General features: G+C 29.9%; 1 protein-coding gene across 1 annotated transcript; it reads right to left on the reverse strand.

The window, feature by feature from the left end:
* Positions 1 to 12,557: 12,557 nt before the first annotated feature.
* Positions 12,558 to 17,570, reverse strand: LOC137825984 (cytokinin hydroxylase-like). The gene is made up of 5 exons (XM_068631810.1): positions 17,017 to 17,570; positions 16,664 to 16,890; positions 16,191 to 16,432; positions 15,284 to 15,662; positions 12,558 to 13,526 (listed from the first exon to the last, which is right to left on the reverse strand). The coding sequence occupies exons 1-5, from the start codon at positions 17,294 to 17,296 to the stop codon at positions 13,107 to 13,109; spliced, it is 1,548 nt and encodes a 515-aa protein (XP_068487911.1). The 5' UTR covers positions 17,297 to 17,570; the 3' UTR covers positions 12,558 to 13,106.
* Between the last annotated feature and the right edge of the window lie 301 nt (positions 17,571 to 17,871).

Here is a 17,871-nt window from a genome sequence, read left to right on the forward strand (position 1 = left end):
CTTATAAAAAATGAAATATCTTAATATCCAGTCGACGTGAGATCTCGAATGTAGATTTAGGTTATTTTTAGAATTAAAAGTCATTTATTTATTAATGTTGTAGTCTAATTTAAGGTTGTTATACATTTAGAGAGTTCACATTTGATTAGAGTTTGAGAAAAAAAAAGTTAAGAAGTGAAAATCACATTGAATAAACATGATGTGAAAACAAAAGATTTGTTTGAATTGATGATATGACTTGTCTGCTACAGTTCATGACATTTCCTGTTAACTTTAAACGCAAAAGTATACAAATTGGTATGAACGGTTGTTATAAAAACCCAAAATAAAAAAGAGAAAACATGGAAAATGAGTTAGTTGGTGCAAAACAAAAGTTCTTATCCTTAGGAATATGTTTTGGTAGTGTTATGCAGAAGTACGATCCTGGTACTGTGTTAAGACAAATTCAATAGCCTTCATCTTGAAGAACTAGAATTCTGATCCTCAACAGTGAAGTGCTCATCCACTTTCGCCACTTTAACAAAAATGGTGGCAATCACTGTTCAGAAATATCATCACAGTTTTCTTGTTTGTCTTATCACAGCATTTCACACATAACGTAACACAAATTTTTTTGTGTGATTTATCCATTGAAGGATATGTATGTGTGTATTGGGGTGGTCACTAAGAAGGAGCATGTAAGTGGCTTGTCAATTCAATGAAAAAATGATACTCATCAAACTCCATTGCTATTCTTTCTCTCATCAGTCATTTCTTCAATCTCAGTGCTCCAACAACAACTTGCTTCTTCTGCTTCATCAACATTGCCATAACCAGTTTCTGAGCTTTTCTGTTTTATATATAGCATGGGATGGGATTGCAGCATTAACTTTTTAACAGGATTCAACTTTTATCATTCTATCCAATTTATTATTCAACTTCTTTTCTTTACTCAACATTAATACTTTTTTTCTTTTGTTTTTTACAAATTGGTTAATTTTTGTCTTTTATTACCAAAATGTTGTCATTTTTTAAAATATTACGAGTTTAGTGAACCGTGACACAAATTTATTGTAAAAAAATTTGTGATAAGATAACACAATTTATACTTTAATTTAAAGTCGTACTATCTTAATACGACTTTTCTTTTCACATAAATAACACATTAACACGATTTTTTCATATACGTAAAGAAGTCGTATTTTCAACCTCATAATATTAATATAAAAAAAAAATGTTTGAGTTTATTACAAGACTAGACAAATAAGTTTGTATTAATGGAATCTTAGTTCATTGTAATAAGTTTGTATTAATGGAACCTCATAATTCTAGGTCATTGAAACACATATAAGAATATTTTATATACTTTTTTACCTCTTAAATCTGTAACTTTCTTTTAGTCTTTTGAATTTGTGTGAAACCGTTTGTATTTTTTTTTTTATAAAAAGTTTTTATGTTAGGTATCACTATGGTACTTGACATTTCAGCTATGTTGATATTTCAAGTAACAACAATCATTTGTCATCATATGAAAAAATATTATTAATAGTTTCTAGCTTTGTTATTATATGATGTAGTTACTTAACTAATGTAATTTTTTTTTTCTTTCTAACTTTATTTGGTTAATTATTTTTACTTTATTATTAAAGCTTGGTTGACCTATCTAATAAAATTATGATTTTATAACTTTAATTATTGTTGAAAAACTCCTTTATAAATAGGATATTGATAAAAATTATGATGCAAATTACAATTATGAATGGAATAGGAACTACGAAGTAAAATATAAAACATCTACCTTAACATTGCTCGCTTAACAAAGTTCACCACAGAATTAAGTTCTTCTTTAAGTAATTTAAAAGTTTTCTCATTGAAAAATCAGAAAACTAATTTCATATATGTAATTCAACTTATTTACATAAAGAAGAATTATTTACATAAAGAAGAAGAAGAGAATAACATGGAAAAGAGTGTTAAATTGAATATATAATAACCTTTTTATTATTACACATAATTATATTTATTATTATTATTTTAAATTTGAGTAATTTAATCATTCTTAATTCTTTTATTCCAAAACTTCCAAATTTTTTATTTGAACTCCTTATTCTTTCATTATTTAAAATATTTTCTTTATTTTTTATCAAATAAAAAATCATATAATTATTTTTTCTCATTAAATAATTATATATAAACTTTACGTGAATTTAATATTTTTTTTTTGTTTATTTACTACTTAGAGAATTGGTATACTTATAAAAGACTAAGCTTGCCACTTTGAGGTCATTAGAAAAATTTCTATTAATTTACAAACAATAAATTATTTCATTTAAGAAAAGTGTGTTGACTTTGACGTAGAAATGCATATTGGTGATGAGAGAAGAGGATTACCTTTGTAAATATATTATGTTTCACTTTGTAGTTTTGAAATAACTTTTCAAAACTCATATTTAACATTAAGTATACGAAAAGATATTCTACGTTCGTATTTATAGAATTCTATAAATCATTCACATTTATTTTAAAATTTTATTTATATTAATTTTTATTCAGTATGTTTAATATAGTCATAAATTATTTAGAATAGAAGATAAAGACAATTAATATATATCTTCATATTTTAACTCCTCAAAATATCAATATCTTTTAAGAACGAAACTCTAATAGAGTTCCAAATTTTAAAATATACAATACCTTGATTGATGTTAATTATGTTATATCAATGAATTTTAAAATAATTTTTATTAAAAATACATTATATTTTAATATTAAAAGAGATTGTAGAGTGGATGTAAGAAAAAAAATTAGTGTAAAATAAACTTATGAACTTTTTCCTTTTATACGTATCTTATGGACATGAATATAAAAAACTGAGTTAAATTTATAAAGAAGGGAAGTCTAATTCATCTTATAATACTATACTTCAGATCATTTCAATTTTAATTATTATTATTGCAAGTATTTGTTATGTTAAAATTACACAATATTTTATTTTAAATTATAACTATCCTGTTATTTTAAAATTAAAATGAAACAATACTTTATATTTTATTATTGTATAGTAATATTTCATTAGTCTAAATAAAACTGAACTCGGTATTTTAACCAAAGTTTCGCGATTAAACTTTGTACATAGAATACTTAATATAAGATCGAAAATATAAATTAGTGACACCTCGGATCCCTTGTTTAATCTTATTACTAAAAGGGTTTTAGAGTGAGACTTAATCAATGCAATTTTTTTATAGTGGTGAGATCTCATACCCGTATGGTACAATTTGTAATAAAATATTAAAGTATTTATTTCAATATTTAGACACTGATAATACAATCTTAAAAATCATTTATTGGAAAAAGAAAGGAATGTAAATATATTTTTTTTATCCGTAAGGATTGTACGTCTCAGACTTCATTGGACGACCGAAAGCAGTCAAGGCCCATGTCCGTTGGGCCGACCGATAGCTGAAGTCTAATTACGCCCAATCAAGGTCAGCGGAAAATCCGTGATTAGGATCTAGGTAATGCAGTCCTAAGTACGGTCCAACTCTTAACCTGACCCAATAAGGAAAACCCACCAAAGGTAATATAAATATCACATATTTCAATAATGGTACGTCATCATATACATTACTATGAGAATCGAGTACTGAACGTTTTTACTGACTTGAGCGTCAGAGTGTCTTCTGCAGGTACCATTTGAGTCTGGATTACGAGAAGACCGAGAGCCTAAGCTAGGAAGGAAAGAAACTAAATGACAGTATAACCGACTGATAGAAGGAGATAGAAGAATGCTCTCAATAGTTCTCTATGCTCAAACTCTCATACTAGAACAATTTTATTAAAATTAACTCTAATAAATACTACTATTAGTGTGGATGTTTTAAGAGTTTATAAATAAATTTATTCAAAACAGATTCATGCTGTCTTACTGAAGGTCAATTCTCTCTTGGAGAATGCTTTAAAATTGCAGTAATACGTAGTAATATAAATTGATGTCCCGTTCTGATAAAGTGTATAACAAAAACCATATAATCTCAGTAACTAAATAGTGAAAACAAGTATAAACTTGATGAAGTTAATTCCTCTGGTGTACATTAATTTATTAGAAAGTGCAAAATTATTGAGAGATAAATTGGTTTCTAGAAAGTGTAGAAAAGTAAGCATGAAAAATGGCGTTATAGTGTTATTTCCACTACCATACTTGTACCCTCCAACAGTAACCATAACCAAGGTTAATTCCAAAACAAATCGCTTAAAATCCGATATGATAAGCACTTATTATTATTCAATGCACACTTTCTTATCTTTTTCCAAAAACTCTCCACAAAATTACCTATTATTGCAACTTCCAAACTATCTTAAATCTTCATAATATCTTGCATAATCCCATATATATCATTCAAATACAAACAAAACCTATCAGTTTCTTCCTCAGGTTCAATTTTAGATCACATGTGAATCAAAACAAAAGTTTATTATTGGCAGAATCAGTCAACTCTACAGATTGTGTACCCATAATGCCTACCAAAGACACACTGCTTAACAGCCCCATATGCATCTCCATTTCCAACCCTAACATTAGGCAAATGGGGAAACAAAATCATCAAAATACAAAATAAATAATATCATAAAAAATATTAATATTAAAAATATTATATTATGTGTACTATCGGATGGCCGAAAGGCTGACCAAACGACAAAGCCGACTAGACGACAAGATACAAAGCTAAACACGTAATTAGGTATAAACAAGCCAACTTAGGTGATAAGCACGGTTAAGACACAATTGGGCCTTCGTTTGCACCCTAAAGCAAACCCATAGCAGCCATAGTTCATCTAGAGCAGTATAAATAGCAGAAGAGGCACAACACCCAAGGTAACTATTCACTCCCTGCTCTTCTGGTACCTAGCTCTCGGACTGACTTGATCGTCAGAGTGTCTTCGCAGGTACTCCCTCCATCGTGTCCATACCAAAGGAGATCCAGCCGAAAGAAGCCTAATCGAAAGACCGGAAAGACGAGAAGATTGCAACAAGAGAAAATGTTCTGCTGGGTTTAGGTCTTGTAGGAACATTATGGAGTATTGGGTTTGATCCCTTTCTTTCTTAAAAAATATTCTCTAGTGTTTTTCCTTTTCCCCTCCCATAAGATAAGGATAATTTATTTGTTGTTTCCAAATTTCACCGATTTTTTTAGAGTTTATGATTTATGGTTTAAAGTTTAGGGTTTAGGATTTATAAAGCAACTTAAGAATTAATCCAACTCATATACAAAACACATGAACATAGATGTCTCTCTTCAAACACAACAAATCCCACAATTTTACTAACTACCTACACAGTACCACCGACCAAAACATCCTACCACTCAAAACTATCACAAAAACTAGTACTTCTGAAAGACATAAAAAACTATTCTACCTAACTAAAAACATCATACTTTTTAATCGAATACATACATACCAAACGTTTAGGATATCAATCCGAATTTTAACACTGGTGTCATAACATGTGTCTACATCACTGACCTATTTTTTTAGGTCAAGCATTATGTGCCCATGAAAGGTAATGTGGTGTGGGCATGAAAAGTCAATGGATCCGATCAAGGATACGCCAACAATCAACAGTTGACCCTAAAAAGCGGAAAGGTTGCATGAGGAAATTGAGAAGAAGCCTCTTAAAAGTGTTTATAGTCTATAGAGACTATATATCTATATTCAACAAAACCACATTTTCATAATTCCTTTTAGCTTTTGACAATGAAATTTCAGTAACCTTTTTTCAACTCTATGTATGGCACCTCAAAATTCTACCCATTGCCCTTTCAAGGTCACACTGCACTCACCCACACTTCAAATACCAAACTTTGCTACCATCAATGGTGAAGATAATATTGGATCATACTAACCATTAACACCAAGCAGCAATCTTAAAAGAGGATGATTCACGTTTTGTTACTATATTATGAAGTGGACTTTAAGTCTAACTCAACTTCATAAAATCGACTCTTGGAGTGAGGTTTGTACCCATCTCCAACACACCCACCTCACGCCGAGACTGCCAACTCGTGCGTGAGACTATATATTATGGGTGGTCCGATAGCGGACCGATAGCAGGTAGGACGATAGGCCCAACACAAACACTCGCTAGGATAGACTCAAACCTGGCTCTGATAACATATTACAAAATAAAACAGGACAGGGATGAACAAAAGGTAACAGAGATGAACAAAAGAGTAAATTGAAGACAAAGGATATGAGAATGAATATTTATTCTTTCTTGTTATTGAAATCAAAACAAATGGGTTTGAATATATACAAGTAGTACACTCATTCTAGGTTTAACTAAAGAGGAAAATAATCAATAATTAAATACTAGAATCATAGCACACAAGACAAAATAAAGGTTATTCACCTCTATAAACAGAAACAACTGATAATTAGAATAGTTTTAACGAATTTTGTGATAGTCAAGAAGGATGAATCTCAAATAAAACATTCAGTCTAAACTAAAAATACAAAGATTTTTAATCGAATTCCTCTTCTACCTTTTTTTCGATCTTACACATCTCTTTATGCTTTAAATATAAAGTATTTTTTTTCTCCTATTATATCTAGTCTTATTTTTAGTTATTATTCAATGTTAAAGGTCGCTTATTCATTCAAGGTCAATTTTCAGTATTTAAGCTATTTTAATTTAAGAAAAAAATAATAAGATTGTTATGTTTAATATTTATTATTTGTCAACATTATTTTTAGTTTGACTTTTTTTATTAGACTCGAGCCTTAAAAAGTTATTAATCGAACCGTTTAGGGTTTAGGACCACAAATTTTAATTCCAATCACACACTTACCCAATATCTGTCCACATAAACATCATAAAAGAAGTGATCCACACAATAAAAGAAAACAAGATCTTTTTCTTCTTGTTCTTAAGATACATAAAAATGTTTCAAAAGAAACTTGGATTTAGAAAATTAATTAAAAAACCTTAAAAAGTTTACTATTGGCGTGTGTTAAGATTAACATTATGAACCTATACGTACGTGGAGATAGAGTGAATGTTACGATATAAATTTGGTTCATAAATTTGAGGGTGGTGCTTTCACGTTTTGGGATTAAGAAAGCCAAACAAGAACTTTTAAGCTTGTTTTCTTAGATTTTTGTTTGATTGACTGAAAAAAAATAAAAAAAATAAAGGGGAGCTTTCACTTCTTGATTATCTCATTACGAATATTTCTGAAAAAAATTTCTTTAACATCAAAATCACACCAACACTAGAAACAAGAATCTGCACACAAAAAATCTAACATATGAACAATAAAAACTAATACATTAATTGAGATTAGAACTAAAAAATAGTTTTATAAATAAAATAAAATATACAATATTTATCAAGAAAAGTACTATTCCATAATAAGTAATAAATTTAAAAAAATGGAGTAGCTACCAAAAGATATGGTTTCACATATTTAGTGTGGAAGGATTCTAGGTTTAATAATTTCGAAGGGCATAAAGCATGCCTTTGATTGGAAATGCATAAAATACATTATTTAATTCTTTTACAAGATATATTATTTTAATTTCTTTAGCAGTTCTTTAACAAGATGTTGAGCGCATTGCACACACTCATTGTTACATAATGAGTGGCAACATAATAAATAAACTTAACTAAAAAATGTATTCATTAGTGTAAAAATCTTATAAGGTGTTTTAAGAAGAAATGAACTTTAATCCAATTTCATAAGGTTCTTATTTTTAGTTGGTGTCGATCTCTAACACATCTCCTTAAGATTTGTCAATTTGTATACAAAATTATATAATGGATGACTCGTATTTGAAAGTATATAATAGATGATCTGATAGCAATTTGATAGGGGTGATCTACTATGTTCAACAAACTCTCGTTAAGATAGACTTTGAATAACTTTGATACCAACTTAATAAGTGAAATTTAAGTCTAACTCAACTTTATAAAACTCACTTACAATATAATATGTTTACATTCAAATATATATTTCTAATCGAAATAAAACTTTCAAGAATATCTATAAATAAATATCATCATGTTGATATGAGATAATGTAACAAAAATGTTATTTTAGAGCATTATTATGTAGTCAATTACATTGACTATGAGATATTTATGTATTTGAAAACATTGGAGATTAGCAAGCATCCCACTACCGTTCAATTGACCTGAAACTGTGATATATATGAAAGGGTGATGTGAGCAACATCAAATCTTTGGGTAATCGAGAAAAACTTAATACTTTTCATTTCAACATCATTAATGTAGATGCATACTAATCAAATGTGAACGTGAACATCCATGTCACAAGTTTTAATCATTAAGTTCAATTCAATTACGGAACAAAACATAGTCGTTAAACTCAGTTTATAATTGTGTTTAATATAATGCATTTTGAAGCCACCCTAATGGTATTTTTGAAGTTGTCCTTGTAAAAATATAGTTGTACTTGCATTAATTATATGAAAAAGAGTGTCATCAAAATTTGCTTTCACTTTGTCTTTTCGGTTTCTCCTTTCCTCCATTCGTTCCTCTTCTATCGGTCATTCATGTCTTTCCAGTCTCTAAATTAGTGATGTGGTACTTGCAGGAACACTTTGAAGCTTAAGTCAATATTTATATTAATTACTCATTGAAAAAACTAAAAAACTGAACTAAACATTATATCTAAACCCTAAACCTCTTCTCTTGGTCACTCATGTCTTTTCGGTATTTCTTTCAGTCTACGGTGTGGTGTGGTACCTGCAGGAACACTCCGAAGTTTAAGTCAACATTTATGTTAATTACTCTTTGAAACAACTAAAAACTGAACTAAACATTCTATCTATTTATATTATACAACTTGCTAATGGACTTATTGGGTCTGTCATATCATTTTAATATGTCATTTATCTCTTATTAAATGATTTTTATACTTAATTGATTTTATTTCTCTTTCAAACGTTTCTTTTATTAACACTGACACTTGTATACCTTCTCACGTAATATTTTCACTTACATTTACACTCATCTTTATCTTCTTTCGACCTTTCGATCTCTCGATATGCATACTTTTTACCTAACCGATTAACCGATTGAGTAGTTAATTAAGAGAGTAGTTTCTTAAATGAATGTTGATGGGTCATAGCATTATGAAGATGATTATTCACGTAATCATCATTGAACCATGTATCATCATGCCTACAATTATTAAAGCATAATAATAAACTACTTTACTGATTTTACAACACTAATCCAAGATATTGCCCTAAATGTCTCAGAGAAGATCATCAATCTTTTATCATAATCTTCCATCTCTACAACATTGCTTAGTGGGATTTTGCTGGGATTTTCACCTGCATCACTCAAACAAGATATATATATTAAATAACCAATTAAAGGGTCAGAAATGGTTCTTCCACACTATATCATTTTATATTAAAAAACAATGCACCTTATATCATTAAAGTAACTTGATAACTAGATATCACGCACCACCCTTGTGCATTTTATCATTTTTCTATTTTTTTCCCATCAACATTACTTAACTGTCGCATCATTCTCTTTTGCCTTCAACACATTTTGCTTGAATAAAGTTTTAGAGCTAATTAATAAATAATGTTTGATTGAGATAGTTCCGACTTAAATAACCACCACTTCGAGTCAAAGTCGAAGATACATTTGAGTGTGTTTGCAATATTTGAAAGAGGGTATCTTCTATTATTTTAAAACAAATTATCATGACATTAAAAAATTACTTCAACTATTGCAATAAAGATACATGTGCTTAATATATTAATTAGAGTCGATTTTTTTTAACGTTTGGGAACTATTTATGTTTATATATATTTTGGAGTTTGTTAATGATGATTTACTCTGACCGTTGCTATTGTCATGAACATACCTCTTTGTTGTTTTTGTTGAGAATAATAATTTGTTGATAGTTTCTGTGAGGAGTTTGAGTTTGACTATAGAGTGAGATTCTATATTTTTTTTATAAAGATTGTGTCATCTTAAAGTGAACATTCACATATACTTAACACTTGTTTACAATTTTATTTTACATATTTGATTGTTCTTCGACAAAGTAAAGGGTACAAAATCTAATCAAAATCGAAAAAGTTAATACGAGACGCTTTACTTTTCATCTAAATCTAAATCTTGAGTTGAGCCATGTGGAAAACTTCATCCACATTAATCTTCCCTTGTTTAAAAACAATTATGTTCCTATGATCCCATATACTCCAAATCATTGCTATATACTTTTCTCATAATGTTTATAATTAGTTGACAAATAGAAATAAGGACTTTAAAGAAAGAAAAATAGTATAGTGGGAGAGCAATAAATACAAACTTTATAAAATATATTCTTTCTGCTAAAGTTAGATACCTACTATTCTAAGCATTAAGTTTACTCCTAATTTTGTCCAAGGTAGCTATCCATAACTATTTTTTTTCCTTGGGTTCCCATCCACTTATAAGCCTAAGTATTTGAATGGTATGACCATTTGATTATTGCAATTTAAAGTTTTAACAAAAGCAATCTTAACATTCCTCTTTTTACACTCGTGACTACTGTTATTGACTTATGAAAGTTAATGCTTAAACCATATACTAGCTCAAAACACCTAATGTTACTTATTTGAGGTGAAAGCTACAATTTACATGTATAATCATTTTTTTTTTAATTAGTAAACAATAAGTTAATAGAAAAGGAACACAAAGGGATGTTCCAACCCTTATATACTTTAAAGATACCAAACATCTTCTCTAAGCACAATACAATGAATGCAAATCTGCCAAAACAAAGCAAAAGATCAATTACCCTTAAAAAAAAAGACCCATGCTAAACATAAAGTGTTAAACAGCTCCGCAACATAGAAAAAGTGTACCTCTTATAAAAGAAAAACCAAATATCCAAAACAACAAAGAGAGACCGAACACACATCTGTCGAACCAAGCGTTTAGAGATTTACATGTATAATCTGCTACGATAAAATACGCGTCCCATCTAAGCAATTACAGTTATAACTATTTTTATATTATTTTACCATAATAAGTCTATGCAACAACATTTAAAATGATGAATGAAAGCAAGGAGATGAAAAAGTAAATAAGGTAATGGTGTTGTATTTGATTGAAGGTTATTTAAAGAAAATGGGATAGTAAAAGATGAGTGGTTTGAACTATTTGAGAAGATGTTGTTGGGCTAAGTGGGCTTGTCTTGGATTAAGAGTGGATGGAGAGTTCCATCCATAGCTGAGAATTGGCAACTGGAAGTGTGGATGGTGATCAAACTGAATTCAACTAAATGAATCATTGCCACGTACGAAGACAATAAATTGAATCTTAAAAAGTGAAAACTAAATAAAAACGTTTTTGCATGGTGCGTAGATATAAATATTGTGCACAGTTTATTAGATGTGGAATAGTGTGAGAAAGAAATGATGGTTGCAATAAAAGAATGATAAAAAGAAAGTAGTGGGAGAAGGAGAATAGAGGACTGGTGGAAGCAGATGATAAGGTGGCTGAGAAAACAAAACAACCCCTTTAACTCCAAAATGGACATACCTACCCTACCTTTCTTTCTCTCACACAACTTGCCTTATTTTTTTCATTCACCAAATTATAAATAAAAATTAATTCTAAAAATAAAAAAAATTAGTTGTTATATTAACTAAATTAAATACTATTTTATATACTAAAAAAATTATTTGAAATATTTTTTTTATTAATAAATCATTTTTAGATTGATATCTATACCAAAGTTTTAATTATCATTTATTTAAATTTTAAAGTTGTTGGCTAAAATAGATCTGTGTTAGGCAACATAGGTCATCGAAAGGATCTTAAAGACCCACCAACGCACGGAAGTTGAGATCGTTCAGAAAATGGATTCTTATTCGAAGGGTGCATAATCGCATGGATAAGCTCACACTAACTCGTTACTTTGGGATCCAATTTGATTCTGAGATATCGGGAAGGAATTGAAATATAATTATATCGATTCATCTCATTACAAAAGAAAAAGTTCTCTATTGATTCAAATGCTCTACCTACAAGATAGAGATAGAGAAATAGAAAAAAAAAAAAGAGGATTTCACATAATACTTTTGATAAAAAAATCGATTTGATTTTTGTTTGTACTTTTCGCTAAATTATGAAATGGGTAGATTCTAGAGGACCAAACCTTGTAGGAGTTAAAGAATGGTAAAATAAAAAAAAAACGAAATAAAATTTTAAAAATTATTTATCAATAATAAAAACTAATTTAAATACCAATAATTATTTTAATTTCTAAAATAATATTTAATTTAGTTTATATAATAAATAATTATTTTTTATTTTTAAAATTAATTTTTATTCAATAATTTCTTTGTAAAATTTTATCTAAATCATCTTAGAAACCAAACCAAACCAAACAATTTTTCTCAAGTGTTCTACGAACCACAAATTTGTTCATCGGGTTAAATTCACACGCTGCTGAATAGTATTGGTTTAGAAACTTTATCTAAACAGTTCCTCCATTTTCTCTATCGCTTAGTGATCTACAAACTCAATTTAAGCACAATGAAGAGATAAATACGTGTTCTTCTTTCATTCAACTTTTTAATTTACATATCCTAATCCTTGCAATCATTATTTCATCTCTATCTCGATGGTTGTAAAAAAGTTGAAATAAAAAATTACAAGAATGCTCATCAAGATCAAGATCACCACATATATATATATGTTATACATATATTATAAATATCCGCATCATAAAAGACAAAATCTCTCTTTCAACTCAGAATCACTACAAAAAAATCACTAAATAGAAACTAATTTTATAAACAAAAAATAATTAATTGTTATATTAACTAAATTAGATATTATTTTAGAGGTTAAAAAATTATTAATTTTTAAATAGTTTTTAAATTGATATTTATTAACTACCAAGATTTTTGCTACCAAATTTAGAATTTAAATAATTGATAGTTAAAACCTTGGTAACTAATTAGATATCAATTTAGAAATTATTTAACTAATTTAAAATCAATAATTCTTTTAATCTCTAAATTGGATATTATTTTTAGTTTATAAAATTGGTTTCTATCTAATGATTTTCTGGTAGAGTTCTTCATGGTTGCAAGGGCTTCAAACAAACCTGAAGTCCATATTTGGGCTTGATGGTGAGGACGACGACAGGGGCATGACGGTAATTCGGAGAAATGGTGAAGCTAAACCGAGAAATCAACATGGCTAATATGATCTTAGCTTCCATTAAAGCAAAAGCTTGTCCAACGCAGTTTCTAGGACCAGAAGCAAATGGCAGAAAACGACCAGGAACAAATGGCTTTGAAGTGAATCTCTGTGGGTTGAACTCATTTGCATCTTTGCCCCATAGCTTTTCACTGTGATGAATGGCCAACACAGGGATCCAAATTGATAACCCTTTTGGGATGTATAAGTCACCAAGCACTATGTCTTCAAACGCCATTCTAGGAAGCACTGATGCTGGAGGATACAACCTCATTGATTCGTTGATCACCATATGCAACTGAACAACAAAAATCAATTCACAACTTTCGTTATTTTCATCGATCTTTCACCAGTTTTTGGAAAAGAAAAATGTTACTTTTACAACTGCTTTTTGATTTGATTTGATCAATACAATTTGTTGTTTTTCTTTTATGTTGTACTATGATGTATGATTTTCAATATATTATTCTTTGAAAAATCTATCAATTAAATATAATAGTTTGGTCTTCCCAACTATCTATTAGTCCAAGAAAATCTCTAAAATTTTCAAGTGGTAGCCATGGCATTGAGTTTAGTAGGGTCAACTTGTTTTCCTTTTCCTTCCTTGTCTCTTTTTGAAGAAAAATACAAAGAAAAAGTCACAAAGATCGAAGTAAAAAATTATAGAAAATGTTACTATTCATATTGTAAAAAAAAAATATCTATTTTACCTTTAATATTTCAAATATCTATATTTCCAAAACAAATAAGATACTTCTGGATATATAAATTCAAATAAATTTAAAATTGAAATTGGACGCTAAGATGTGAAATTTTTTTTTTTCATTTTAGATGTGAAAATTTGAAAAAGGTAACAAGGGCAATTTGGGATTTTAATAAAAATGATAGGTGTATGTCACAATTAATCTGGTACAGGGAAAAATTACCTTTTCCTTAATTTACAATTGTGATTTGATCAATACAATTTCAAAATTATTTTATCTTAATATAAAGTTATTTTTCTTTCAAATTTTAATCTGATGCATGGTTTGTTAATATATCATGAATAAAAAAAGTATTCTCAAAAAGTATTGGCGTATCTTTATTGAGAAAATGAATGAATTGTGATCTTTGGACACTCTAAAAAGAAAGATAACCATTTGTTTAAAATAAGAGCAACTACCGGCGCACGGTGCAAAGATGATGCTTAAGTAAATTATTTTTTGTTTGTTTGTTTCTTTATACACATTTTTGGTTTACACTAAAATATTTCTTAGTTGTCCCTTCTCTTCGTCGTGCTACTAATAACTTAAAACCACCCTAAGATGTTCACAAAACTCATTATTCTTCAACAAAACATTCTTTTTAATTTTACTAAATTCCATGGACCACCCCATTAAAGTTTTCCTAAAACTGGCTCATACTGGGTTTCAAAAGCAGCCATTGTGTAGCCTCCATAAAAAGACACCACTAAAAGTATAATTATATCAAATTCAAATTAATATAAAAATAAAATTTATTTGTTTAAGATACAAATTTGACCCACCTGCCTCCCCTGATCCCCTAAAAGTAGCCTAAAATAAGTACCCTCCTCTCTTTTTTGAAATAAAAAAATAATAATTTTTTTTTTTTTTACCCTCTGAGTGTTGGAGAAGGTTTAGAAGATGAATGATATATTGACAACATGTTCCAATACACAATCTTATTTCTTTATCTAAAATTTCAATTCTTACATGAAATGACGAAAATACTCTTTCTTCATATCATGAATCAAATGTTGTATACTAAAGTGTGTTGTCAATATATCATTCCTCTTTAAACTCTATATATGTATGTTTTAAGAGAAATGATATATTGACAACCTGCTTAGTATATAATCTCTAATTAATAATATAAAAAATGATATTTTTGTCATTTCATACAAAAATTGAAATTTTATATAAAGAAAGAGAGTTGTATACTAAAATAAAGTTGTCCTTATATCATTTTTCATGCTTTAAATAAGGTGTAAATGGAAAAAATTATATTAAAATTAAGAGAAAGTTTGTGTTGAAGAAAACTGATTTTGCTACTTACATGAGTGAGCTTGGAGAGTTGATCCAAAGAAGGAATTGATCCATTGCAAACACTTTTAACCTCTTCTCTGACTTTTTCCTGCCAAGATGTGTTGCTGGCTAGTAACATAACAGTCCAAGTGAGTAAAAGAGCAGTGGTTTCATGTCCAGCAAAGAAAAATGTTTTGCATTGATCCATTACAAGCTGCAGATTGATGCTGTTTCCATTCCCTTTTTTCTTCTGCATCTCGTTCAGAAGCATCCCCAACAAATCATTCCCATAAGAGTTGCTTCTTCCAATCTCCACACAGTCTTTTCTGCTCTGTATGATCTCCATCAGCAGAGTCTCCACCTCCATCTTCAAACACTTTATCTCTCTGTTATACTTGCTTGGGAAAAACCTATGCACACATTTTCACATCAGTGAAAAAGGGAGGGGACAGGCACATACAAATGTTTGCGGATAAAACAAGAGAAATGATATATTGACAATCTGTTTAATGAAATAAAAAAAAAATATTTTTATCATTTTATACAAAATAAAATTGAATTTTTTGATAAAGAAAGAGTGTTATATAATGGATTGTGAATGTATATTTTTCATAAAACAATAGAGATGGAATAAGACCGACACAGCTATAATGCAAACCATGGAATAACTCAAAAAATGTGATTATTCACATGCTTCAGGATAAAAAAGCAAGGAATCCACTGCATTTTTATCTCACACAGAAACAAACAACACTACACATAGAATTAGAATCACACAAATTTATCAAGATTTTGGTTTCACGTTTAGGGTGTGATTTCTTTTTTTCTAAACGTGCTTTTTTCTTTCTTAACTTTGAATGAGTTTCAAACATGCCCTCAATCTTTTTGTGAACAGAAATCAAAAGGGTGGTTGAGAAAAGAGCTTGTAAATCACAAACCTGCTTCCAGGAAAGCAAAGATGGCGACTTGCTTGAGCACAACGACTCTGCAGCTGTGTGAGAAGCTCGAATATTTTCTTCCCTTTCTGATAGCTTGTGCCAAACTCAGTCCTAGAGATAATATCTGCAGTGAGTTCAGTCATGTAGTGACCAATCTCCACCTCAGTTTGGCCACCCTCTAACGCAATTTTCAGTGATTGGAGCATCTCCTTAGTGCATTCCACCATGTGCCCAGCATAGCTCTACAGAGTTTTTTTAACACCAACCATTTCTAACCATTAGTTTTTCCAAAAAAACCTGAGTCGACTTTACAACACACACCTTCCAACCATATACTCAAAACTAGTCCACTCAAAAACTAGAACAGCGAAACAAGCTAAAGCGAAACAAGACAAACCAGAATAACAAGATTTGAAAAAATCAAAAAAGGGGAGACTCCAAAACAGTAACAATTTTACAAAGAGTATCAATACCTTAAGTCTGTCTCCCATGAATGCAGGGGCAACGATGTGACGTTGGTGGTACCAATCTTCACCATTTGCCATCAACAGTCCTTGCCCAATGAAATTCTTTGAACCCTGCCTCTGCTGCCAGGATTTCCCAGATACAGTGCTGTATTTTGAAAGGAACTCTTTGATCAATTCGGTCTCAGTGAGGCACAACCTTGGTTCTGTGCCATTCCAATACAGAAACCTCTTTCCTACACAGTCAAATTACCAGTTTTAATTGATTAGTTAAATTAGAGGGAAGTAAATAATCAAGATCATGTGGTATATGTTTGTTTGGTTAGTATTATGTGCACATACATACACGTATATGTACATACCAAATTGGGTAGACCAAAGTAAGAAATGTGGGAGAAGACGACCAACAATGTCATGGCTTATGGTTTTCATGTCTTGGGAGGTTGTTTTGGAGACAAGGGAAGCCATGTCTAGGATGTTGCCTGTGAGGAAACTAGGTTTTGGGCCACGAACACCTTGCATCTCCATGATCTTTTTTATGCGTAGAGGGGTGAACCAGTAGCATGAGAGGTTGTCATAGAGGAGTTTAAGTAGGAGAATAGCGAGTATGGCCAAAAGGGGTGTGAGGACCACCATAGCCATGGTGGTAATATACCAGGATATGTTGTTGTTGTTCTTCTTGTTGGGATGAGAAATGAGAAATGAGAAATCAGAAGTGAGGGTGGTTATTGTGTGAGATGGTTATGGAAGAGTGATGGAAATTTGATGCGTGACTCTACCTATTATATATAGTGGGAATTTGATGGAATCTCTTCCATTTTATATATAACTTAGTGAAGAGACTACAGTTTTAGTTTAGTGGTTATGCTTGTGTTAGTTCCCACCATTTATCGACACAAGGTGGTATTCTTACAAATGAATATCTTAGCTCAATGAGAACACATAATAACGTGTGGCAAAACAATTCAGTATGCGTTTATGGACTAACTTTCAAACCAAAACATTCATTTCGGATTATGAGATTCAGGTAATATGTTCTTAATTACGATTCATATCTTTAATTCGGTTCAATAATAAAGGGTCAATGATAATCATATAAATAGGCTTAAATTCAAATAATTAGGTACGTCATCATTATACACTGAAGACACTGAGTATCGAATCGAAATCTCACCTGAACGTCGGAATACATTTTGCAAATACCATCTGAATTTGGA

Source organism: Phaseolus vulgaris, chromosome 8, assembly GCF_000499845.2.
Source record: "Phaseolus vulgaris cultivar G19833 chromosome 8, P. vulgaris v2.0, whole genome shotgun sequence".
Lineage (NCBI taxonomy): Eukaryota > Viridiplantae > Streptophyta > Magnoliopsida > Fabales > Fabaceae > Phaseolus > Phaseolus vulgaris.